The sequence below is a fragment of the Patiria miniata genome, unplaced genomic scaffold, assembly GCF_015706575.1.
Source record: "Patiria miniata isolate m_02_andy unplaced genomic scaffold, ASM1570657v1 HiC_scaffold_22, whole genome shotgun sequence".
Lineage (NCBI taxonomy): Eukaryota > Metazoa > Echinodermata > Asteroidea > Valvatida > Asterinidae > Patiria > Patiria miniata.
Genome location: NW_024037061.1, coordinates 10,420,472 through 10,448,275, shown reverse-complemented (window position 1 = coordinate 10,448,275; position 27,804 = coordinate 10,420,472). Strand labels below are relative to the sequence as shown.

Sequence of the window (27,804 nt, the reverse complement as noted above, 5' to 3'; positions counted from 1 at the left end):
ATGCAAGCCACATCATTTACCCCCCCCCAAAAAAAAAAAAATGATTGGTATTTCCTTTTTATTAATATACACACGCAATAAATTAGTGCCAGATTCAGAGATCAAGCAAAATTAGCCTCAATGTACATTTTTTTATATTTTGCACTGTTTGAAAACGATGACCATAAACGATTATTTTATGCACATTATTGCAGGGGCCGGGGAAGCTAATACACCTGTGTCTGATCATGGTCTGGCATAACACAGTCACGATGGATTAGAGGCTATAACCGGTGCTTTATGGGATGGCGTGCACGAACTACTTTTAATCTATGGATTATAGAACTGATGTGAATGTGACGTCCCACAGACGCGCTGGACAAGTTTACACATGAAAAAGTGCTGTAAACGACGCCCCAGAATTACTACATAACTTTACCTCCTACTCAGAAAGTCACAAACAGAAGTCTGTCTATTTTATTTGAGCTCCATGATCTAAAGCAGTGACTGACAGGTTTGTATTTGACAAGATCTTCTGAGGAATGTCGATAACGAGGAAAGATGGTGAGGAATGGGCGCAGTTGGTTTGCACTACGGACATTGACGCACCCACTCTGCCGATTTGTGGAGAGAAATTCACCATGGGAAGAGCGCTAGGTATTCAACTCAGTCTCCTTTGGTTCCTAAATTGGAAAGAAAGTTGTAGGCCTACCTGACATAGCTCCATAATTAAAAGATAGTGGATATTTTGCCGGAGGTAACGCCGGCAAACTAACGTTTACTAAAGGTTTGCCGGCGGCAAGCCATATCAACAGAGGGCGCTGTACTCTTATTAAGATAGGGCTGAATTATAACATTAACATTCCCTTAAAAGTTGTGTAGTACAATTGGTGCAGTGGTTAAGCACTAGCATTAATGAGTGGGATGTCCCGAGTTCGAATCCTAGTCCTACTGCACATTTTTAAAGGTTTTTTTTCCCATCCCAAATAAATAAGAATATTCTTCTTTTATTATTTTAATATGTCTCAAACATTTTATTGCAGAGTATTACTTTTTCTTTTTCAGATTTGTGGCTCTGGAGGATTTTTTTTTAAAGGGAAATAAAGTCCGAAATTATAAAATGGTCTGATTCTAGCTGGAGTTACCCAGCCCTGAGTTTTATCATTGGGTTGTCATCTAGGGCTGGAGCGAGTTTTTCTCGTAACTTGTAGTATAGGCAAAAATTTTTGGAAAATGTTCAATTTTGTCCCCGTTACACACTAATTGCAACTGCAACTCACCCCAAACTTGCCTGGAATAACCATTACACAGGTCCTTGAAGTAAAAAACGATCCACGATGAAGATTCAGCCTACAATTGCAGTGAAAACAGGAGGAATAACCGCTAACCTGACAACCTTGCTGGATTGGCCAGGACCGCAATTGGTTTGTGCACAAAAAAAAATTGTGTACAATGAATGGCGGTCGATTAACAGGCACAGAGCGCTGTCAACTACTCGTTTTTGCCGGCTGCGCTGGCTGTTGGCGCATGACGTCACGCGGAAGCGTAACACCCAATGACTGTTTCATGCACAATCGGTTGCGGTTCCAGTACCAAAGCTGTGATGCGAGTGGTAAACCTCAAATTAGTGCATGAAACAGTTATCGGGTATTACGCTTCCGCGTGACGTCATGCGCCAACAGCCAGCGCAGCCGGCAAAAACGAGTAGTTGACAGCGCTCTGTGCCTGATAATCGACCGCCATTCATTGTACACAATTTTTTTTGTGCACAAACCAATTGTGGTCCTGGCCATGCCAGCAAAGTTGTCAGGTTAGCGGTTATTCCTCCTGTTTTCACTGCAATTGTAGGCTGAATCTTCATCGTGGATCGTTTTTTACTTCAAGGACCTGTGTAATGGTTATTCCAGGCAAGTTTGGGGTGAGTTGCAGTTGCAATTAGTGTGTAACGGGGACAAAATTGAACATTTTCCAAAAATTTTTGCCTATACTACAAGTTACGAGAAAAACTCGCTCCAGCCCTAGATGACAACCCAATGATAAAACTCAGGGCTGGGTAACTCCAGCTAGTCTGATTCCCATCTTGTAAATAGGAAGTTACAACGATAATATTGGCATGGAGCCAGACTAAAATTTGTCACCGAAAAATGTGTTAAGTACAAAAAAACAGTAACTGCGCATGTTCAGTGCATATCCGGCAAACTAACGTTTACTGAAGGTTTGCCGTCTCCGGCAAAATATCCACTGCCTATTTAAAATGTGGACAATAAACTACCTCCAAAATAAAGGCCACACACACGGGACGGATGGTGATGATGTACTACTAGTACTAGCTGGAGTTACCCAGCCCGAAATTTTATCATTGGGTTGTCATTTAACTCCTGCCATTCAGTCCCAGATTCATTTCTTATCATCATTTTTGCAATGATTGACCTTTATTGAGATTTACCGAGTTAAATGCGAGTAAACTCAGTGAGGTCAAGTTAAATCTCTCGGAAAGATTTCCATATACGAAGTTCACTCAACACTCTGTGTACAAACCCTATGAGATTGGACTGAAAAAGTGTTTTCTAAGAAAATGCTTGTATTTCCTCACTGCTCAAATTGACTTTGATGACATGAAATTGCTATCTGGGCGCTTGTTAGTCAATACAGAGAAAAATTAATGAACTTCGTATATAGAAATCTTTCCGGAAAAAAGTGAATTTGAACGTTATGAAATTCGGACTTTATTTCCCTTTTAAAAAAATCTTCCAAAGCCTCGGGTTAGAAAAGGAAAAAAAAATTCGAGTGCAAATCTGAGATGCGAACCCGCAACCTCGCGGTGCAAAATCCTACCCTCTATCGACCGAGCTGTCGCACTGCTCGCTAAAACGTGGGGAAACAAATAATTATATACCTGCGTGTGTATCAAAAAAGTATCGTAGAGGGCGCTAAACAACGGCTGCCGTAACGATAGCCACTTCCTACACATAGGCTACATGTACATGTAACGTCTATTAAATCATCCCATGATTTTGTGGTAGGGTGCAACCTCAGTCTGCCAGAGAACAAGTTGATATCAGGTCAGCACTGTGTCCTGCTGAGGAATGAGGATGGTACAGTCATTGTAAGAGATACCAGGTAGGCCTAATGTCCTTTCTTATTCTCAGACCTTGATAAACAAAATAATAGTAGGCTATTTTAGTATTTTAGTTGGGTGGATGTTGCCAATACATCAAACTGGACCAAGTGCATCACTTGTTGCACTGAACTCGTGAATTCTGCATTAATGATGTGCATCGGGACGGTTTGACAAGGCCAAACTGACCCGAAACATTAGATAATATTGCATCACCTGAATTTCTCAACTGTTTTGGTTTATTTCCGATTAATTTAGTTTTTTGTTTCTTTCAAAAGATGGCTAAACCGACCCGACCCAACCCAAAATGTAAGTTACGCAAAACCTAAACCGACCCGACCCGACCCGACCAGATGTCGGTTTTGGGTCGGGTTTGGGCATCATTATTTTGCATGGAATGAGTATAAAACAAGCTTGAACTGAAGAGTGGTTGGTTTTGGCAACAACTGACCCAAAAAATACCATGTAGGCCTACACAGAAGACACGCTGGCCAATGTAAACAATTGGATTTTGGATGTTTGCAACCCCAATAATCTATCAATGCATCTCTTAATGATGTTAAGGCCAAAAAAAATAAATATTCGGTCTCTGGTCAGACCAAAGTCCCGGAATTGACGTGGCCACGTGGCTTTTTTTTCCTTTTTTTTTTTTTTTTTTTTTTTTTTTTCTTCAAGCTTGGATTGTACAGACAAGGTAGGTACTATTTTGCTTTTTTGGTGTCCTCATGTACATTGGTGTCCTCCATAATTTGTCTTGGTGCTTTCGATCATTTGCCTTGGTGCAATTTTTCATTCCTTGGTGCTCTTTGGTAAAAAAGAAAAGAGGAGGTGCGGAAATAGAGGGCGCTGTTGGAGCTACCGCGGAACATTTCGGGAAAAAAAAATCGACGCGCGCGCTGACCAGAGACCAACTTATTTTTTTTTTGTCCTAACCTTGCCCGTCCTCCATCCTCCAAAATCCTCCAGGTGGTTGTGGAGGATTTCGGAGGATTGAGGCTGAATGGCAAAAATCAGACGCTCACCCTTGGCTTTGCCTAGTAAGTGAATATCTGATCCTCCGACTAGATCGAGGATGCTTCAGCCAACATGGCCAAAAGGGCCTAGTAAGGAATGAATGTTGGATGCATACCGGTACTTTGCGCCTCCAGAACTCTCAAACATGGTAAAAAAAAACAACTTTTTTGTGTGTAGTGAAATTCCTACAGCAGCTGTATATTATGTGCAGTCCTGGCTGAAGAAATAAAAAGTGAGAGCCCAAGTGGTGAAGGCATTTTTGTGTTCTATTGCCCATTGTGTTCAGTTCTTTGGACTGGGCAGGGCAGGGCATTCCATTCTATGCGTTGGTATATTAACCAGGAGCAGATGCTTTCACCACCCCACTTTTGCTGTGTGGAGACTTAGCAGTGTTATATCGTCTACAGTTCCAGTCGCCATTTTAATGCCATATGTGTCCGGATACGGGAATAGGAATCTTTAGGTTGTATTTGCTCCATACAGTGACTTCCCGTGGAAGGACACAATATACGCCTGTAAGTAAATACAGGCATGCAACTTTTCCTCGGATCCGCTGATTTCCTCGTTTTTTACTTCTCATGAATGCCATTACAATTTGAAAAACACTGTACAAAGTCTTGAGTGGTTTGGAATGTCCTCGTGTTTTTCTAAATTGGCAGTTGCATGCCTGTAAATATCATGGACCAAACCAAGAGAAGTTGACGAACAACCAGGAGTCCAGAAGAAGCCGCTGCAAGTTTAGAGCGCAGACTCCAGATATTAATTTAGGGTAAATATTTATAATATAACTTAGTCCCTAAACATGTAAGGAGTCCAATGGACAAGAACAACTGCAGTGGTGAGAGTATAACAATATATGATTGGGATTCTTTGTAGTACCAACGGGACATTGATTAGTTCATCAGCCAGCAAGACCAGAGTGACCAAAGGAAGAAGCCACAAGCTTCAACACGGTGATGAGATCTTTCTTGTCTTCAAAAAAGAAGACCCAACTAAAAGTGAGTACACATTTCGACCCGTAAAAAATACTTCATCTAGAGTTTTTTGGACCACACAATAGACGTAAAATTGTAAGGTTTTATGTCGTGCAGACATAACACCTTGAACCCTCCTGCTATCTGAACAGTCGCATACAGTCAAAACATCAATCCTCTTCCCCTGCCATGCCTTTTACACAGGCTAGTCACCATCAGTCAGATCATATTTCAAGCAAGCACTCTCACTAATCAAATTCAGTCAACAGACAAAAGCAGGCAAGTGGTAGACAGAGCTGGCTTATCAGTCACCTAAAGTCAAAGCATAGATGTATCAAGTTACATAAACAGTCGCAGCAAGTCAATTGTGTAGGCTGGGAGCTCTTAATTGTTACAAACAGTCACTTGACTGATTTTGACTGAAACCGTAACTTGGCACAAAGTGTACATTTAAAGCACATGTAACCAGTGGCTGGAGTTTTCAATCCTAAAAGATCAAATTACTTTAATACCTGGGTTACTTGAGGTAGCTTAGAAAAACTTTTTGATATATTTGCAAGTTTTTTAATAGAGTCCATCACAAGTCCCTGCAAGTCCCTTACAAGTCCATCACAAGTCACAAGCTATTCAAATGAACTGTTACAAAATAATTCCTTTGTCATTGTTCCTCCTGTTATTTGTGACTGGACTTGTGATGGACTCAGCTTCAAGATTTTCTATTTCGAAACTTGAGTTCCTAGAAACTAAGGTGATGATACTATTGTATTTTTCACTCTTATTTTAATAATCTTCTTTTCAACAGTTGAATTACTTTATCGTTTTTCATACTTTATTAAATTTTCAATTTTCTTATTCTTCTTCCATTGAATTAGATGTTGCGTACATGTTTCAAGACCTGAGCCAACTCCTTGATGAAACTCTCGTCAATGAGGACCCAGGTAAGTATCTAAAAAAATGGACGAAAATCAGAAACCGCTCAATTTTAATTTTTTTTACTCAAGTACTAGCTGCTATGCTGATTCACACGAACAAAGGCATGAGGATATACCACAAGCAATGGCATAACATTCTGTAAATTTGTGGTCCTTTTTTCCCCCCGTGACATCTATGATTGTATAATTCTGATGCACTCCTCAATGCAGTCGTTCTCCAAGAGTGGTTATGAATAGCAAACTACCTATCCAACAAACAAAAATTAAAAAAAAACATCTTTTGAAGTCATTCTTAATGATATTTTAATGACAAATTAATAAGTTCGGACAGGACAGGAAAAATGTCACACTTTGGACCCTAAATGTATAGAAAGACCCCTATCTTTGGGATGCACAATATGTGACTATCCGCTCCGTTCACACGTACCCCCTCACCGGCAAAGGAAGTACAGTTTGGGGTGACCGACCGACGCCATCTTGCCTGACTGCAATTCATTTGCCGCGAAGCGCGGCCACTGCGTGTACATAGTACAAATCCCCTGGTGTACGCGCGTCACACACACGGAACGGTGCGCGTCAACCAGCAAAATGTCCCGCCCATGGGACGTCGTTGCTAGGTAAAAGGGCGCCCTCTTTCGGTGGCGCACGGAACTCGTACGTCTTTACTTTGCTACACTTCATTTCCATATAGAGAACAATTTTTCAAGTGAAAAACTTTCTTAACCAGTTCACGCCGAATTATTTAGACAGTGACCGGACCAAGGCACGGGATTGTTTTTCATGAACCTCAATCCAAGTTGGGTTCAGGCTGTCATCTGCGGGTAGCACACCCTGTTATTCCGGCCTCGCTCGCTGCGAGCGGGACGCTGACAGATATTTCCGGCCTCGCTCCCTGCCTGTTTATCTGTCATCCGTTCCGAATATCGCAAAACCTTTGCGTGTATACACGTCATCCGACGCGAACCGGTTAAGAAATAAGTGGGAGTGCCGACAGTACAAAAGTTTGCTTAATTAATGAGCTGGTAGTTTTGCACTCTCTTTCCCTTTCGCTTGAAATGTTTAGAAAGTGATGAAGAGTGCACGGAGGAGTACGAAGTGAAGAAGACAGCGGCTGATACCCGATCAGGAGACACGCCAACAAAGCGACCGGCGTCCGGGGTGGATCCCGCAGAGGTTGGAGCTGTGCCAACCAAGAGACCTCGGGACAACATCACCGATCAGGGCAATCAGTCTGATCGACTCTGTCAACCTCCAGAACCAAAAAGGTAAACTGTACATTCAGTATTTTTCAAGGATTGTAAGGAAATAGAAATTCACAAGCTCACTTGGGTGAGATTCGAACCCACCACCCCTTCTAACAACCTCAAAAACAGCCAAGGTACATGTTTTGTAAATTTGATAATAAAAATGAGTGTTTGCTCTTTGCCCTTTACCAGTGTTTATCACAAACTGCAATAAATACTTCATGTTCGAAGACCTATGTAAGAAAACAAAGTCATAACTTACTTGGATGGAAATGAAACCCATGAATGCTGGTATCTTTGCTGGGGCTGTAGTTCAAAATAAGCACCATTTTGATGCAGAACTGTATAACGGAATAAGACTCGGACTCACAAACATGACTCACATACAAAAAAAAAAAGATTTGTTGATGTTATTTTCTTTTATGAACGTTTTATACAGTTCACTTTTGTTGAGTGTCAGGTACAACATGTTCAACAATGTTCTATTTATTATGAACAGCCTCGGTTCTGACCATGCATTTATGTGCAAATTGAATTTGACCAGTGCTCCGTTTAATACAAAATTTGGATGTAAGACGCATTTTGGCTTGGTCCAGCTGAGTTTGTATCATCCAAAATCAACTGTTCTGTTTATCAGAGACGATGTCCCTCCATCTGAAAATCTATCTGACAATTCTTGCAGTACCGATGTTCCAACCACCACATCGGCAGCTGTTCCCAATGCAGAGACTGCGAAGCAAATGGATGTTGCGTCCTCTGGGATTGGAACAGCCACTGATACTGCAGCAACCACTGCTCCTGGCAATGGCAAAGCGATGGGTGATTCAGTGGCTGCTGTTGACACTCCAGTGGGTGCGACACCGGGTGGAGGGGATGCCCAGGTTGCCGCTGGGGAAGGAATAGCCGATAACCTCATATGCAGCATATGCCAGGATATCTTTCATGACTGCATAAGGTAAACATGAATGAGACTGTGTGTTTGTTGGGAGAAACAAAAGTTTGGGGGTATTGAGCTTTTGAAGACAGAAGACACAATGTCATTGTCACAAGTAACGGGATAAACCATATAAAGTAATGCTTTGTCACAATTCAATAAGCCATTTGCGAGTTAAATTTGAATAAAACCTGGAACGCTGACTTGATCCAATGCTTTGCACGTTTTAACTTTGCATTCTCCCGACCAAAAAGACTGTTATTATATCACGTGATTCGGGGCAAGCCTTATGCTAGCAACCCCCAGCTCCGGCATGGTCTGGTGTCTTTGTGCCATTGTCACCCATTGTGAACAATGTATTGATGCTGAGCGTCTCTTTTTAATACGTAACTATGCAAGAGCTTGCCCTGAATCATGTGATTAGCAACAGCGTCTTTGGTCTGGAGAATTCAAAGTTAAAATGTGCTAAGCATTATGAGCAAGTCAGTGTACAGTCGACTCCCGTTATAACGAGCTCGGTCATAACGATAACCCGGATGTAACGAGCACATTCTCCCAGTCCCGATCAATTTGTGTACATTACTATGGGGAAATATTTGGTTATTACGTGCACGGACATAACGAGACTTCGGCTATTACGACGATTTTGGCTGACCCAATGCGAGGAAAAGCATTGTTCTCAACCCATTTACAACGACATCTTTTCAAAACTACGGGCATTGCAGCTTGTCAACGACAGACCTTTTGTCCCGAAACGGGTATCATGCTCCCGTCTTCCAATTCAAGCAACACACTTAAGCTTCACCTATCAATGTACCTTTGTAAAGACTTCAACCCAACGTTATTTCATCTCGCCGATCTTTATAAATAAATTCAATGGGACTGTGATAATCGGCGCAGTGGACCGCTGGTCTAGTCGCTAATCCCCCGCTGCGGTTTCCCTTAGCGTGACCAGGTTTGAAGTTTGCTTACGACTGCGGTACCACGTTTCTATATTATTACAAACTAACAATAGGGGGCGCTCAGGAGTTAAGTGTTAACATTGTAAGGAATAGCCTTTAGTACTACCGCCCGAACATCGGGTGCGTAATTGCTCCCTATTGTTGGCTTGTGGCTATAAAAAAAATACGAAGTAAAGAACACAGCATCACAAAACAAACGGCTCTTTTCAGAGCCACCACAACTTCCAAAAAGAGATAATTCAGTCTGTCTTCAAAAAATAAAGTTTAAAACATACCGTGGTTCCCACCCCCAAAAAAGAATCCGAAGAATAAAAAAATAAACATCTTAAACAAATTAAGAACCCCTCCGGCCCCGCCGAAAAAACAATCCCAATGAAAACAGGTTTCCAAGATCTTCAAACGCCCCACCACATATACATTGTACACATTTTAATCCAAAATTATTACTTCTGTTTATTTATTATTATCTTAAAAGAATCCCTCCCGACAAACAATAATCACCAATTGCTGCGAAATTACACATGGAGACACTTAAACCCGGAAGTAATATTAGCGCCCTCTCTTGCCCGATTCCAGCAAATGCAAAACGAAATCAAAATGTCACTTGGCACGAATGTGCGCTATAAATAACCGAAATAATTACAATTTCAAAGAATCCCTTCAGAAACAATAATACCCAACTGTTCCAAAAAGTCAACAACCAAAAGGCATCTAAGGATCAGGAGTCATTAAAACCCGGAAGTAATGCATGTATTGGCGCCCTCTCTTGCCTGATTCCAGCAAATGCAAAATGAAAGCAAAATGTCACTCAGCACGATTTGTGCGAGTGGCCTACTTGCCTGATTCTTCTCAGCGATGATGCCTTTTCCTCCGGATTCAGGTCCTCAAATATTGAACAATGTTCCCTCAAAGGTATTTTATTTATTTCATTTATTCATCACCATCAGTTAAATATTTAATATACATGTACATTATTAACAGACGTACATACCAACAAATGACCGTCTTTTCACGTCTTCGGACGTGCATTACACGATTAAAACACGCACCTTGTGCACAACGAATGGGGAAAACTGCGCTTCGGTTTTAGCGAGGTTCCGGCTATAACGACAGTATTGTGAAAGTCCATCGGACCTCGTTATAACGGGAGCCGACTGTACCAGATGTTTTTCAAATTTAAATCTCAAAGGGTATAGGTTATTCGCAAATGGCTTATTGACTACATGTAGTTCATGGCTTGACTCTCTTGTGATGGCATTCATTAAAACACTGCCTTCTAGTTTTTTTGTGTTTTTTTTTTACAGTTAACAGCAACTGTTTTCCTTTTTCATGTACTACATCTTACTTGTTGTGTTCATCTTCTTTTCCTGGCTTTCTTCAGCCTTCTTGTGTATTTTTGCTGTGCAGTGTGATGTCATGTTTATTTGGAATCTGCAGTCTGCAGTTCTACATGTTATTGCGTTTATGTAATTGCATTGGTTCTGTGCAGTTCATGTACGTGTGTGGTTTGTCTTCTTTCATTGCAGTCTGCAGCCGTGCTTGCATTCCTTCTGTGCGGCATGTTACTCATCCTGGATGGATATATCAAAGGACTGCCCTTCTGTAAGTATCATCTTTCAATTGTTTACATCGTCTAATCTGTGTGGGGTTAGCATACACATATTTCTTCGACTTGTGCTAAATTATGCCAGTATTTTAGCAGAAGAGTATTTGCAAAACAGACCTCCAGAGTAACAGCTACGTCTCACTCTATTGTCAGCATGTCCCCATGAAGTTGTAATGGGCAAAGACCTAGACAATAGCTCTAGACATCATTCGGATGTAGCCTTATACACTCAACCAAAAAAGAAAGTCCCTCCCCCCTTCTAATACTTTTTTGTCTAACTCAAAAACTACTGAGCACCTCTTTCTCAAGTAAGGACTTATTTGGCCCAAAACAGTGATAATTTGTACAAATTTATGCAATATATGACAAATGATACTGAAAACAGTTGGCCTTTTGTATACGTGCAAGTTGTGGTTCACACTCACCTTGCACGTATACAAAAGTGCAACTTTTTTCGATACCATTTGTCATGAATTGCATAATTTTGTACACATTATCACTGTTTTGGGCCAAACAAAGAGTGTGGCTGGATTGCTAAGGAATTTCAGCACTGATCAGTCGTAATTTGAGCAAGATGTGCCCAGTAGTTTTTCAGTTAGACAAAAAAGTATTAAGGGGAACTTTCTTTTTTGGTTGAGTGTATTTCCAAGCAGTGAACCAGACAGTGTAAGCTGTAAGAAAATATTTTTTTTCAAGTAGAACATCTTTACAGAGGTTCTGAAGTGGTTGTCCTTTCAATGGACTCTATATAAACCACTCTGAGAGCTTCGTGTGCAGGACAGAATGCATTTTGCTCTGGTTTGAGGGCGCATGACGCAAATCATGCACGATATTTTAGAAGTGCATGAATTCATATTGACTTTGCGTCAGCGCGAAGCGTACAGCTACAGTGCTTTGTCTCTCTGTTTTCTCAAAATGTCTAATAGCCACTTAGCTAAAACTTAATAAGTTACTAGTTATGCACCCTACTTAAATTTTCAGGAATTTTTGTTTCAAATGAAAAACAAAGTGATCATATGTACCATTAATCGCGTTTTCGTGCGTGCAGCCTCCCCAATATTTACTAGACTTATTAAGTTCGTCCCGCAAGATGGCATTATTTTATTCCGAGCATCCAGCTCCCAAAAATATTGACGGGTTTTATTCGCCCCACCCGATCCCATTATTCTTTTTATTTCACGCGTGCAGCCTCCCCAATATTTACTAGACTTATTAAATTCGTCCCGCAAGATGGCATTATTTTATTCCGAGCATCCATCCTCCCAGTTTTTGAGATAAAACTTTTTGTTTCTGAAAACATACACTAGACCTATGTCACCTACGCATCTTTTCACCAAGTTTGTACATGTAGGCCTACACTTTTTTTCAATCGTGAAAGAAAAGGTACCAATTCTAGTTTTTACATGAACATGTACTGCTTTGAAACTCCACTTGTACCTGTTTAATTGAAGGGGTGAACTGCTTTTGTTCGGGGGGAGTTACACTTTTTATCAATCCTGAAAGAAAGGTACCAATTCTGGCTTTAGACGTGCTGCTTTGAAACTCCAGTATAATAGAAGGGGTCAATTGCTTTTGTTCGTGGGGAGTTAATCGCCTTTGTTGTTAAACGAGATAATCTTCTCGGGCTACCGGGGCGCACTGACAACTAATCTTCACAGCCCGCCGCAGCGAGCCGAGCGGCTAGCTGGTAGAGTGCCCAATTAACATAACAATGATGCCAACACAATAGCCGATCGGTAATGAGCTGTGGCTGGGTCCACTGCGCTGCACTGCGCCGGGCTCACTGAGAACTCGGGAGGGTAAAAAAAAACCGCCGCAAAGGGCCGCGGCGGGCCGAGGCGCGCCCAGTAACTGAATAAGGACGCTCGGCCTTAATGAAAGCTCAGTTGAAGTTGACATATTTTACTTTTCATCAACAGTGTAGGAATAAAGTAGAGAGAATCAGTCGCAACTTCATTGTCAACGGCCTAGTAGATGCGTTTGTCAAGGAACACCCAGGTAAGTTTCGACAAAGTCTGCGGCTTTTGGAATTTTACGAAGGTGAACATTTACAGACTAGTGTTGAAGTATACCCTATGTGAATCGCGGGAACGGGGAAGATCCATTAGGAAGATCCATTGAAGTACTATATTGTGGAGCGCTGTGGTCTAATGGTTACGGTGTTCGACTCACATGGCGTGGTACGTGGGCTCGAACCCTGACGAGGAACATGGTGCTTGTGTTCTTGGGCAAGACACTTCACGACAATTGCCTCCTTCCACCCAGGAGTATAAATGGGTACCTGTGAAGGCACAGACCAGAATGCGCAGATTTCGAGTTGCTACAATAACTGGTCTCATAGCCTGATGAACAGGGGTAATAATTGTAAAGCGCTTTGAGACCGTTGAAATAAAGTGCTATATAAGCACGTTATTATTTTTATTATTAGCATTCAAAATAAGGACGTAATTAAAGGGAATATACATCATTTGCTTTTGCTGTAATTTTTGGAAATGGATGGAATTGGGGGGTTGGAAATATATAGCAAATATAGTCACACTGACTTTTTTTAGGTTTTGGGTTCGAAAATGCTATAAAAACCAAGAAAAACAATCATTTTTCTGTAGTCTGGTTCCCTGACTCCATATAAGAAGAAACAGAGCAGTTTACATACATTGGGGAATTGTAAGGTCAGGGAACCAGTCTAGCTGGCTCGTACCCGTTCATAGGTTTGTAATAGATTACAAACAAGTGCGATGGTCAATTGGGGCCAGTATTTGAAAAAAAGCCAGTTTTTTTCCAACGCTGATCGGCCGATCAGCGTTGGAAACTGATACAAAAATACCACTTTTCTTGAAAATGACAGTATACAAGGTGCCATGATTTTACAGGATGCTTTACACTGTCATTCACTAACAGTCCAGCATGGTATTTCAAAATGATTTGGTAGTTTTATTTTTTGATGTTTGCAAATGTTGTATTTTCCCTTTAACCCTAAATGCTTAATACGCATATTTGCTAGTGTGTAACCTCAATCCTGCAAATTGCTCCAACTGCCTCCGTGTAAAAATAGCATTTAGCTTCAATCCTGAAAAATCCACCGTTATTTCTTGGACACGGTCCTTGGAGGGGTGACCACCGCCTCAATCCTGCAAAATCCTCTGTCAATCTCTGTCGATATGTTGAGGCAGAGCCAGTAGATTATTGCATGCATATTAAGAAATGAATTGGTTTTTTTTTGTTTTTTTTGGCAGATCGGAAACGTTCTGATGATGAGAAAGCTGAAATGGATGCCAAGAACAAGATCACCAGAGATATGATGGTAAACCAGTCTTGATGGTTTTTTTTTTTATTTTATGCTATTTTTCGATACTTGGCTGGTTATGTTTCTTGCACATCTCTACAATAGATACAAGATTTGTCAAGATTTTGTTTTTGAAGATTTTCCCTGACTTTAGGATTTCTTACCAGGATTGTTCTTTATTTCAGGATATTTTTGTCAGGATTTTTCCTCATTTCAGGAATCTTTTTTTTTGGAGGATTTTCCCTGATTTTAGGATTTCTTATCAGGATTTTTTATTTCAGGAATTTTTTTTTTGAGGATTTTTTCGGATTTTAAGATTTTTTTTCATCAGGATTTTTCCTCATTTCAGGACTTTTTAGTGATGATTTTTCCTGGTTTTAGGATTTTTGGTCAGGATTTTTGTCTCATTTCAGGATTTTCTATCAGGATTTTTCCTCATTTCAGGATTTTTTATCAGGATTTTTCCCTTATCATGCTTATTTAAGAGTTTTTTGTGAGGATTTCTCCTGATTTCAGCTTTTGTTTATGTGAATTCATTTAGCATATGGGTCATTCCACCGGGTTGGGAAGCAGTGCATGTTACATCCATATATTTGGTTATACTATTAAAAGTATCAATGCATTCTAAACAAATGCTCAACATAATATTTGTCTAAGGGTGTTTCAATATTTGAGAAAGTTTGAAATCATTTGAAAGTACTTTGACAAAAATATGAGCAAAAATGTATTAATTCGGATGTAACATTGACACCTTGTCAATGTTACATCCAAATATCCTTTTTTTGCCATTTTTTACACGTATGTAAAATATTACCCAAACTGACATTGCATATTTACAACTGGACACCTAAGCACCAAGAAAAGCTTTTGTTTTTGTATAGTCAGGGTTCAAATATAGCAGAAACAATACCTCACGTGTGGATGTAACGGTGTAAAAATCACTCAATGGAAGTGTGACATTGGGTTTTACACTGTGTCAATGTTACATCCACACAACCAAGCTATCATTTCTGCTCCATTTGATACCTGACTACCGTCATAAAAGCTTTTCTTATTGTGTTGCATGTATAGTAAGAAGTACGCAAAGTGAATTGGGTGATGTTTCGCAGAAATTTTTAAAAAGGTACAAATGTCACATTTGGACGTAACTCTGAGACGGTGTCAATGTTACATCCAAAATGACATTTTTTGCTCATATTTTTGGCAAAATACATCGAAATCATTTCAAACTTTCTACAGTCGTGAAACACCCAACAACAAATATTATGTAGAGCAACTGCTAGCAAGGCGTTCATGCTTTTCTTAATATGGTCATATGTCGCGCATTGTTCCCCAACCCGGTGGAACGACCCATATTGTGCTTCAACTTAATGTTCATTTGTTTAGCTTGGGTACAAGTGCTCAATATGGAGCGAAAGTACATTGACTTTTGTTTGTACCTTCCAAATTGACCTCATTTGGTAAATTATATTATCTGCCTTTTGTGATACATTAGGTTCTGTCTGGGAAACATCAAGCCGGATTTGACGATGATGAGGATAATGAAGATAGTGATGATGATTATGATGAAGATGAAGAGGACTACAATTCAGATCAAAATGAATATGGCTATATTCCTAATAGGCAAGTGACCACCATATTACCGGTATTTCCATTGGAGCTACATTGACGACATGCTAGGATTTACAAGCAATGCTGGGAACGTTCCACTGGAACGCGTAATAGAACGCGTAGTCCCAATCGTTCCACTGGATCGTTCTCGCAAAGGGATTGTGCCGTTCCAACGGAACAATGGCCTGTTGCCAATGGAACGCAGAGCGTTCCTGCCCGGGAACATGTCTGTCAACATGCAGTTCATGCCGGGAACTTGTCCGTCAACAGAACGTTCTGAGTGCACCGACTAATGAGACGCTCCCTAGGATTCACAAGCCATTATTATGCACTTGTCGGTTGTAGCCCCCCCCCCCCCCCCCCCACCCCCGAGGACCCAGGCAAAGCGGGACACTAGCCAGGATATGGCTGGGGATGTAACAGCTCAATGTGTCCTGTCCCTACGGGGACCACGCTGGGATTATGCGGCGCAGTGCAGCGCGTCAAAAGGGCTGTGAAAAGACACAGGGATGTACCCCGGGAGTGTACCTAGAACGTACTCACAACTGTGCCAGGCCATATACCAGGCCGTACAGCATCCCAAAAGGGCTGGGGAACGGACGGGGGTACTACCTCGGAAGTTTAATTGTGAGACGTACTTACAATTTGTGCCGGCCGTTACTATTTTAAAAACCCATTTATAAAATCTGTTGAATCTGTCTTTTTTTTGTTTTGGCAACTGGTAAACTGGTTTTATAGTATCGGATTGATACATACTCGTGCTGTTTTTATGCAAGTTGGAGAGCAATAGCGTACACAGGAGCCTAGACTCCAGGGCCGGGCGTGGGCCCTGGTAGTGTGCAGGGATTCTTACATCATCTCATCAGTGCAACAAGGTTGTATCTCCTAAAATGGCACGAACGACGCAAAACAGGAGTTTTAGAATGTCAAATGGTCGTATCTCGCTTAAAATAACCGGGATGTACACGCAAAGTCAATGGACGTCGAGATACGACCTAATGTTGCATGGAGCGTATTTGCACGAGATACGACTTTGTTGAAGAAAGGAGTTACAACCTTGTTGCACTGACGCGACGACATGATGCCCGGCCCAAGGGGGTGGGGAACCTGGGCTGGGGTGTACAAAAAACAAGTACCCGGTCCAGCAGGGACTTATTAAACCGGGACTGTAACAGGTTTGTAACTCTTCACAAAATGACATCCCAGTCCCCGCTATCCCCGGGTCCTGGGGGCCGGGATAACAATCGACGATGGCATTACTTCACTTGGGGCTTGGTTCCCCTTGAAAATTGTACGTGCAAAGAAGGTGCCATTCAACCTCGTCCCCAGTGATTACTTTATTTCCAACTGCGTTTCCAATAGTAAACCCTGGATAGGAAACTTTCTTCCTGTATCCTGATTGGATACCGCAATTGGCTAGTAATGGATTTTTATCGTGTACTTGGTGCTATATATTCACAACGTGCAGTACGTATTTTCGCGATCATTCGTCCACGCCTTCTCGAAAATACTAATTTCCTTTCCAATTTGCTCATATTAATATGAAATATGATACTGCATGTTGTCTTGATAAGATTGTAACAGTTTGATTTCAAAAATCGTGTTTCGTAACTCACGCCATGCTCGCGCTGCTACGAATTGACTCTGTTTTTACCCAAGACACCGCATACAAAAACAAACGCTAATGTGTAACGCATATCCAGGCACCAGACTGTTCCTCATTTGCATACGTGTGCAAAAATCTTGCACATGCAAATGATCCAATACCAGGGTGAGAGAGCAGGTAGTGGTGGGCGCGTATTGCTCGACACCCTGGGGACGAGGTTGGGTGCCATTGGCATTGGCATGTGGGATTTAGGATGATTTTGAGGCAAAATGCCAAGAAAGTTGAGGGTGAAATGGAATTAGCACATCCAGTGCTACTTTTTAAAAAATCCAGTGCAGGTGTAACTTGCTCTCGTAAACCTTTCAGTCTGCATGAATTGAAATAAACATTTAATAGTGAAAAAAAATACACAGCATTTTAACAAAATACGCATTTGCTGACTGTTTGTGTTCTTATTACTTTGTTTATTCTCCCCACAGACCCAATATCATGCAGGGTTTATTCCTCCCGAGGCCAGTAGCTCCAGTAGCTGCTTGTATGCAGTGTCCCGGCTACTTTGGCCCTGGATTCGACACTGGCATCACCATGCATCCTCCTATTCCACCGTCATCATCAGCAGCTACTAACAGTAAGATGCCCCCTGCATATCCAAGCACAGAACATGAAGTCAAATGTGAAAACACTTGTTTTTAGGGGTGTGCACTTACGGATAGTACAGGAACTGGTTACCCGATTGAAAACAAAACACGGGTACCGGGCACTGATCTCTATATAAAGACTGGATAGCGGATATGCATACAACATTCACACAGTAGACTTTGCATATTGACCAATTCGTCCCCGGTCTCACGAAGATGGCCGCGTATAATACGAACGTTCTACGCGTAAATACGCGCGCATTGTATCAACAGTTGACGCGCATTTTGGTCTCGTACACATATTATGGTGTTCTAAAAGGGAGACATTTCCGTAGTGATTATTATTTCAAAAAACGCCGAAAAAGTGATTTGCAGCATTTTAAAAGTAACCAGGACGTTACAAAAATTGTAGTAAACCTTGGTCAGTTGGTCAGTGGTGGTGGCCAAAATAAGTCAAGTGAACCGCGACGTTACAAAAGAAATCATGCTGTCTATAAAGACGGCAACTTGTCCTTTGTAGATCACCAGCCGGTCTCACCAATATGGCGTCAAATTCATTCATTGTGCGGCTCTTTATTAGCTATCCAAGCTTTATATAGAGATCAGTGGTACCGGGGTACCTGTTGAAGAAACCCAAAGCCAAACATGCCAAATCTTGGAAGTTGCTGTTGAGATTGTTTACAAAGTTCCGCATGATAATACTACCACATCAGCGTATCAATACAGCAAGATACCGGTACAAGTGTCTGGTTTACATTTTGAAAATTTCCCACAGATGACTTCAAAACCTTTCTATTTCATTGCCTAAGAAGTAATTTGAAAAGTTGGTTACGGGTACCCGATCCCATTATCTAGAACCGGTTCCTGACGCTTAGCCCTACTTGTTTTGAGTACACACTACAAGCACTGCAGAAAGAAAGCACCCATTAGAGCTCAAGAAGGCATAAGCACCCATTTGAGCTCAAGAAGGCGTAAGCACCCATTTGGGCTCAAGAAGGCGTAAGCACCCATTTAGGCTCAAGAAGGCGTAAGCACCCATTTGGGCTCAAGAAGGCGTTTACCATAAAAAATAATAGATGCATAAAATCAGGAAATGATAACGGATACTGGAAAGATCATTGAACATACATACAGAGATGCCACTTTTCCGGTTTTAACCGGAATTCCGGTTTTTAAAAAAAATCTCACAAAATTCCGTTTTTTCCGGCCGTCAAATTAACCAGAAAAAGAGAAGAAAAACTGTGGAAATGCGTTGATTTTTACCTCGATGTAGTACATTTAGGCGCACGCATGGCACAACGTTGTTCGTTGAAGTAGTCTTAAAAACAGTCTTTGTGTATGTTGTTGCCGAGCCTGCATGCGATACAAGCAGCCAACGTACTTGCACGCAGTATACAACGGCGCCTCGCGCGTGCTTCACCGCGTGCAGGCGTGTTGTGTGCTAAGCACACGTAGCATTCAGCCTGAAAAATCAAGTCAATCATTTCAGCTATTGGTGGTTTCAGATCGCAGTGAAATATGTGTATACAAAAAAATGCGGGTACCAACCATGTTTTCGTTGAGCGCATCGCGTAGTACAAGGATCACGTACACCGACAGCAGTGTTGTGGAATCGTGCATGTTTCGTGTCGAATATTACCTTGGAAATTCGGGTAGGCAGAATAAATATTAGGAATATGGAAAAAGTCAAAGTGATTGAACGAACCGACAGCTTTAAAGGCCATAGAAGCAAAATTAAAAAATAAACAGAACTTGGCTTGGCTACAAGATAAAGATGACAACGGGGACTTTGTGTTGGACACGGAGTGGCTTTTTCACACACAAAAAAGTTCGGTTTTTCAAGCAGCCGTTCCGTTTTTTTTCAAGCAGCCGTTCCGTTTTTTTTCAAGCAGACCCAGTTCCGTTTTTTTCAAGCAGACCCTGTGGCATCTCTGAAATATACAACATGTACACACAACTATACATGTACCTTGGAAATGTCCATACTCGTCAATATCACGCAATGGAATTTCAGGGTTCCACAGTTGCAATTTGTTGTTCAATTTCAACTGTATGAAGTTGTTCTTTTTATGCATCCTTTTCAATGAGTTGTCAATGTATGGCCAAGTTTGCTTTAACTTGATAGCATGTTGCTGTTTGTGTTGCGGAGCCTGATGATATACAGTGCTTGGTGGTTTTTGTGTTGAAGTTATCTATTATTTTTTGTATTTTTCATTTTTTCATTTTTTTATTTCAGATGCGCCATGCACAGCCATTTCAGCAACACAACCCCAAACAGGCGCAGCAACGACAAATCAAGCATCTCATTCTACGTCCACAAGCTCCAACACAGCAACAACGGATCAAGCATCTACATCTACGGCCACAAGCACCGGCGCAACAGCCCAGCCTTCTACCCCTGCATGGGCCATCAACTGCAGAGGCTACAAGCGAACCATTAACGGGGAGTACATACCGATGCCAAAGGTGCCACAGTTTCAGTGTCAACAAGGCAGCAATCATCTCATGTGTGGGTGTTGCCATTTGCAAATGCCAGACAGACGACACGAGTACTTTAACAATCCGTACGGCGTACCGTCGCAGAAGTGTAAGTGGGCCCGTGACCCCAAAGTCCCATTCTTTTGTAATGTGCGTTTATATGTTTATAAAACTGAAATTCATCGAGTAATTTGTTGGTCGGCGAGCGCATAATTGAAATCAAGAGTCGTCGGGTTCTTCGTAAAATGAGAAAAATTGTGACGTAATAAACAGGACTCATGTATTCTACGCTGCATCAGGAGTCCTGTTTATTACGTCACGATTTACCATGTTTTGTTTGGTGCCCCCAACGACGACTTTTACACAAATTGCACTTTCAGGTCGAAACAGGACCTAAAAAACAGCTCTCAAAAGTACCTTTTGTACTCATTTCATGACAGACACAATAGTCGTTTTTATTTCATAATAGGCTACATATACCCGAAAAATGACAGAAATGTCTTCGAGCATTCCATAACCTCTTTAACAAATGTGACATCAATTTGTTATTTCTTTACAAATTTTAACATTGTTTTGCGGTCATGTTTTTTAGGATTTGTTCAAATTTAAGCTTTACTAGACACGTCTTTTTTCCCGCCATTTCATTTCAGGTGATGTTTGTGGGAACTTCTTCTGTCATCGTTACTGGGGCTGTAAGAAGATAGACTGTAACGGATGCCTGAATGAATTTCAGGGTAGGAGTGACAGTTACACTTGACGTTTATTGACACAGCAGGCTAAACGCAAATAAGAAATAAGTTTTGGAAAAAAGCACCAAAATTGTGGTGTTGTTCACTTTTACTTTATTCTTTTCTTTCAGATTTGCATTTTGGAAAGAAGTGCCTGGATAATCTCATTCTCAAAAATACCTACGAATCAGAAATATTAAAGGTAAGAATACAAAGCTGTGACCAGGAAATTGGAGTACGGCTGCCCTGTACTTTCTCCATTCACAGAAACAAGCTTAGATAATTGACAAATTTCACTAACATTCCAAAGATCTGTGTTCCCAATTTCAAATTCCATGGTAGTAAAGTTCTTTGTTCATGTTAAAGTGATTTTTTAAAGTTGCACAACGAAGTTGATTAGAGCGGGGTTTGAACCTGCAGCCTCTGGATTGACGTTTTGGTGTTCTACCTACTGAGCCATCCAGCATTGTGTTGTTGGGGGTGGGGAGGGGGCTGGACAGAAGCTATAAACCCATATGTCATGTAATGTCATGTAGCCAGGGATCATGCCCAAAGTCATGATGCTAGCAACATTAACAATGCTGCAACACCAGGAAATAGCAAACAGAGATCACTCACAGAGGACACAGCTTTTGATTTAAATCTTGACAACACACGCAGCAAACTGTTTGAAATGTTGACTTAACCACTTCTTCTGAGAAGGACACACACCTGACAAATTAGATTCGGAAATATAATTCTGATGAAGAGAAACGCAAAGACGGTACTATTACACAGTAGTTTTATTTATTGGGCAATTTCAGGGTTATTAATTGTAATGTAAATGTAATCTCTGTAATGGAGCCAAGTAACCGTGATATCTAGTTAAAGATTCAGAGAAATTATCCAAAACTCCTAGTATGTAATATCTTAGAGATTACATAACGCTGGAATCGCTTGTCTCAATTCATATCAGGGACGAGTTCTGGACAAGTTGTGGATAGAATCATTCACTTTGTCTGGAAGAAGCTCTGCATTTGTCCCGAACATGTTCCAGGGAAATTGTCATTTGCAGCTGCTTGACTTTTCAATACTGATAACTTCATTGCAGGAAGATTGCGGGGAAATTGTTGAGAATCCTGCAACTTAAACCCGATACAATGTCCAGAAGTTGTCTGAATCTGTCCTGGATATGAATTGAGATGGGCCCTTAATATTATATATTTTTTTGCTATCGTTTAACTTCTTGTTTGTTTGTTTTTACTTAGGATTACCTTAAAAGGAAGGACCTTACCTGGAAAGATGTATTAGATTCCTGCATGGTCAAGTTAGATTCTGGGGAATACGTCTGCCAAGGTAAGACAGCATTGATGGTTTTGGCTGTGGATTTGATGTAGTATGCTATATCAAAACGCACATAATATTATGTAACATGAACACAGATTTGGATGTGACTTTCATATTGAAGATACATGTATTGCATTACAGGCTTGGACAAAATTCAGAATAAGTTGGTTAGTGTAAATTGGTCAACCAATAACTTGATCTTGTCAGCAAAAAAGCACATCATCTGAAAAAAACATCATGTGAGAAAACAGTATCAGAATGGCATGTTCCCTACAAATTGGACAAGAACTTGCATCCTGCGTTGGGAAAACCTGGTGTTCACATTTGAAAAAATGTGTGTTCTCAATAAAAAAAAAAGAGGGATATTTAAAAATGATCAATTCCCAGTGTCATAAAAGCAATAACAAAGGGTGAAGGCAACTACATAATATACATACATGTACCTGGAAACCTACCCATTTTATGAGAAAGTCCTTGCTCAAAGTGAAGATAGGACTGGTACCAAATACGTTGTGAAATAATTCCATTGTGCGCCTGAAATGGTATCATAAGGAAGAAAACAATCTTTAACCCAATAACCACCCCACCCCTTCAAAATCCAACTGTGTGTTTTGTTGGAATCTGTTGGAGTGAGTACTGCACTAGTCAACTGATTATGCTTTAGGGGTTAGGCATACCACCATAACCAGCGTCCAACAGTTTGGGTGTAGAGTTTACCATATGGTGTTGGATTTTGCAAGAGTGAGGAAGGTTCCTAGTAAAAAAAAAATCACTCAAGGTGTTAGGGTTAAAGCTGGTTTTAGAAATTGTTTCTACAGACAGTTTTTTTTTCACATGCGTTAGCAACAGAATCCAGTTACGAGACCCTAAATATTGTGCACGTGTTATTTCCTCAGATGGAGCTATAAATAGAATCTCCTCGGCCAACGTTCTGTGCTATCACTGCGGCTTGAAGAACTTCCAGGAACTTGCTTACCAGTACCGCAGGGACATTCCAAAATCCGATCTGCCTCGTAAGTTGAATAATAATAATAATATAATAATTTATTCTTAATATAGCGTTTTACATAAAAATCTCAAAACGCTTTACAAAATATCAAAACTACATAAAAATTTAACCAGTTAGTTTAGAAAAAGTTGTAGTTAAAAAAATAATGCCTTTTAAAAAGAAATGTTTAAGCTGTGATTTAAAAATTCCCACTTCGTTATTGTTTCTTAAATATGCTGGAAGTCTGTTCCATAGGGTAAAAGCACGATCACCGTATGCCTTGCTAGGCTTTGGACGAACCTTAGGATGGTTAAGCTTAATCCCATCACAGCTTTTAGTGTGAATGTTGGGCACATGAACTGATATCAACTGTGTTAGATACTGTGGCGCTGACTAACCATGGCAAATAAGTTTAATAATAATGATGAAGAGATTCCAGTCAAGTGTTGATGACATCAGACCCGATACAATAAGCTTCACCCTGCAATGCTTTGACCAATCACAGCCATGATTAATGCCCAACATGCGTCTGACGCGTGCTGCTGGACCATGCAGTATGGCATTGGAAAGGTGTACGTGTGTTGCCCACATGCGCGCATTGGGCATAATAATAAAATAATAATAATATCTCATTCTTGTATAGCGCCAAATCCGTCAAAATTGACGCTCGAGGCGCTTCACAGAAATAAAAATGAACAGGTTGAAATTTAAGAATACACTCAACTTGGCATTGCCTATTGATGGGTCTTATTTTAGTTAATCATCAGCACGTACAGTGGAACGTCGCAACACTGAACACCGCTATACCGAACATTCGGCTATACCGAACATCGTGCTTGGCTCCCGATTTTTGTGCACAAAACGTACCAAACATTGTTTTTGAAAAACGTTTACAAAAGAGTGGCAAGTGGCAAGGAATAGAAGGGGAAAGCCACCCATTGCTGTAGGTACAGTAGTAAGCTCAAAGACTGTGTAATTACATAATTCAATAGTCGGCACGTGTTCAAGTCATCTTTCAGTACCAGGGCGTGCAGGGTGAAGTTCTGAAGGGCGCTATTTATTGAAAAGTCAGTACCTGAACACCAGCAGCTAACAATCGCTATACCGAATGATCGCGTATTACGAACAATTTCTGGGATCGTTGGGAATGAGGTTTGGATTGCATCTGCTTTGATTGGATGATTTCATGTTGTTCGCATTACACCATGTTGACCGCTGTTTCATGTCTCAATTCCAGGTCAAATTGCCTCAAGGCCTGACTGCCACTGGGGAAGTAAGTGCCGGACGCAAGCCAACAAGCTTCAACATGCAAAGTAAGTTGCATGCCACAGCATTGTACAGAACGCTTCTTGTTTTGCACTGTCCAATAACCTTGAAATATTTGAGGCGTTCTGACATTCTGTTGATGGCTGTGTAAAGTTAGCATTTATCGGCATGTCGAAAAAGTAAAATACTGCAAGTAAAAGGCCTTTAAAGTTTCAAATTTTATATTCGTGAACATGAAAGATGTGAATTATTTTTACTTAGACACTTTTATTCCACATTTTTTTATACTATTTCTTTAAGGTATGTTTAGTAGACGTATCAATGATTACAAATATCAATAAAGATGTAAAGAAAAGAAAAATCCCCAATTTTTTTTTTCATTTTCTCCAACGCCTCACATATATGGCTTGCTTTATAACAAGAATGGAATGCTCCAAATTTGGAAGATGGTGTGTTCCTTTCATAAATTGGGTAGTCCCAAAATGAGTTCCAAATGATGCTGAAAAGTTCCAAGCTTTGTGAATAATAGTCGCTTGTAATTTTATGTCCATTTGATGTCATTTGCCAACTTGTATGCTTACCAAGTGTTTTTTTGTTCATTATTTAGTGTTTTTTTTTCATACATCACGTCTTTCTTAAAAAAAAAGTGTACTTTTTATTGTTGTTTTCCAGGAATTTTAACCACATATGCGAGCAGACCAAATTTTGAAAGGAGTCAAGAGCCAAGTCAAGCCAGGTCAATCATCATCTCGTGTCCATGCCAACTGCAAATCACCGATGGTTTACATATGGTTTGTGTAGTCTACGCTTAACTCTTACTCTGTCAGGATAATGTACTATTATTACACCTCATACATACTTGTATTAATGAACAAACTAAGCAACAGTCTAAACACCCCTCCCCCCCCCCCCCCTCTCGGGAGGGGGAGCTGCAAAAAAGGCAAACCGCAACAAAAATAGCACATGCCTGCTGAACCTCCCTCTCGGCAGCTAAACACCCTTTCCCCAACCTACCCCCCAAACCTGTTTTTTTCTTGCAGTGTTATGGATGGGTAATTTTGGAGTTGATTCTGAAGTGAATCGCATGACTAACTCATTTGCAAGTGACCTACACCCTTTGGGATTTAAATTTGAAAAACGTCTGGTACACTGACTTGCTCAGAATGCTTGACACAATTTAAGTTTGAATTCTCCAGACCAAAGACACTGTTGCTAATCACATGATTTGCGGCAAACTCTTGCATTATACGTAAGAGACGCTCAGCACCAATACATCGTTCACAGTGGATGAGAATGGCACAGACAGCACAGACCGTACCAGAGCTGGGGGTTGCTAGCATGAAGACTTGCCCAGAATCAAGTGATACATTAAGAGTCTCTTTGGTTTATAGGAGAATGCAAAGTTAACACATGCAAAGCATTGGATTAAGCCAGTGTTCCAGATTTTATTCAAATTCAACTCGCAAATGGCTTATTGATGTAATTGGAATAAATTCCAGCAGCGTTGAATTCAATGGTACTGAGGTCCATCAACATGGGCATGTAGTATGTAAATGTTAACCCAAAAGTTTGTGACCAAAACTAGTGCGGTAATGTGTTTATATCAAATCTGGTTGGGTTTTCATATAGAAACTGTGATTTTTTTCATTTTCCTCTTCTTAGTTTGCTGCAAATGAAACATATTGACTGTGTATGCTTTCTTCAAATAGAAACATGGGACTCTGTTGTTACAAAAAATTGAAAACAAACCACAAAAGAAATTTAAAAGCCTAAACCACAAGTGGAACACCCCAAGACAGAACAGAAAACAAGGACAACCTTCTCCCTAGCCTGACCAAAATGCCACAACCAATCCCTCTGATGGCAAAACCGAAACCAAGGGCAATATAAAGAAAAACAATGTGAAAAAATCAATCAAAAAATTCATGAAGTTAAAGAAAATAAAGTACATGTGAAATTTAAAAACTAGCTTAACAGTCTATAAGTGCACAATAATAACACAGTAGAAAAGCCAAAAAAAAAAAGCAAAAAGATTCTGATGATAAATTAGTTGGCCCCGCTTCAGTTTCTACATCTTTTCTGTGTCCTTCAAAATAGCTTCTGCTGCTGCCTCTCTTTTTTTCTCTGATTTCTAATATTTCCCCTGCTTGTCTAGCTCTTGAATGCTTGGCTGCTATCGGCAATCTTGAATGTTCTTCTTCCGATGGCTCTCCAAGGACTGCTACTTTGACCTTGTGTTCATTTTTGAGCTGTTCACAAAACTCGATATTATGCAGAGTACCCGGCCTTGGTCAGATCCTTTGCTTCCAGTTTATTCTCTTCCAGCAAGTCCACGGTCATATCAAGTCGAAGATTTGATAAGAAGGGTTCAATCAATTTGGTGTAGAACTCGACTGCATCTTGTTGCGGATTGGAATTAGCGTTCATTCTCATGGCACTTTCCTCTATTATATCCTGAACTGAATGAAAGGACACTGGTTTGTTTGTCCTCAATGTCAGTGTTTCAAAGAGTTCCCCAAATTTTTCGCCACAAAAATTGTCACTCCCTTGAAATTTTTGAACATTTATTTTTTTCTGATCTAGGAAAGGTAGTAGGGCTTGAACGCACGATATCCACCAACACGAGACTCCATTATTTGAAATTCCTCTTCCTAGTGCTGAAACAGCAGTGTTAGAATCTCGTGGCTTTGTGGGATGTACCTTTACATGGGCAGATGTGTTTGCATCGTTCGCATGAAAGACGATTTTGTTCATTCGTTTTGTTTTAGTGGATGTTTTGATATTTTTTCTTGAACTGTAGTTTCTTTGGAGGCACTGTCAAATACACACCTTGATTGTTGGGCGTACTTGTTCTTACACCATTTTTCTTGCGTTAATTTTGTGGATTTTGTGTGCGCTCGTTTCCTGTTTTTGCAGAAGGCTTCGGCAAATTCTCTGTGCAATGGTAAGAGATCCTGTTCATTTTTCAACACAAATTCGTCGAGTCTTCTGCATCTCCCATATAACAATTTAACTCTCTGTACTTCTTGCATACTTTTTTCAACAGTACCTTGTGTTCTTGTGTCCGACGTTATATTCCGGAATTTATATTTTTTCAACAATTCGTACTTGGATGTG

The 27,804-nt window shown here is 40.6% G+C and overlaps 1 protein-coding gene across 1 annotated transcript; it reads left to right on the top strand.

The window, feature by feature from the left end:
* Positions 1–321: 321 nt before the first annotated feature.
* On the top strand, positions 322–25,699 carry LOC119730728 (E3 ubiquitin-protein ligase CHFR-like). Its single transcript, XM_038203746.1, has 18 exons — positions 322–636; positions 3,003–3,099; positions 4,988–5,109; positions 5,958–6,023; positions 7,081–7,282; positions 7,944–8,216; positions 10,684–10,759; positions 12,683–12,761; positions 13,997–14,064; positions 15,542–15,669; positions 17,743–17,891; positions 20,138–20,488; positions 21,030–21,113; positions 21,239–21,309; positions 22,355–22,442; positions 23,330–23,446; positions 24,659–24,734; positions 25,360–25,699. The coding sequence occupies exons 1-18, from the start codon at positions 522–524 to the stop codon at positions 25,394–25,396; spliced, it is 2,199 nt and encodes a 732-aa protein (XP_038059674.1). The 5' UTR covers positions 322–521; the 3' UTR covers positions 25,397–25,699.
* The last annotated feature ends 2,105 nt before the right edge of the window (positions 25,700–27,804 follow it).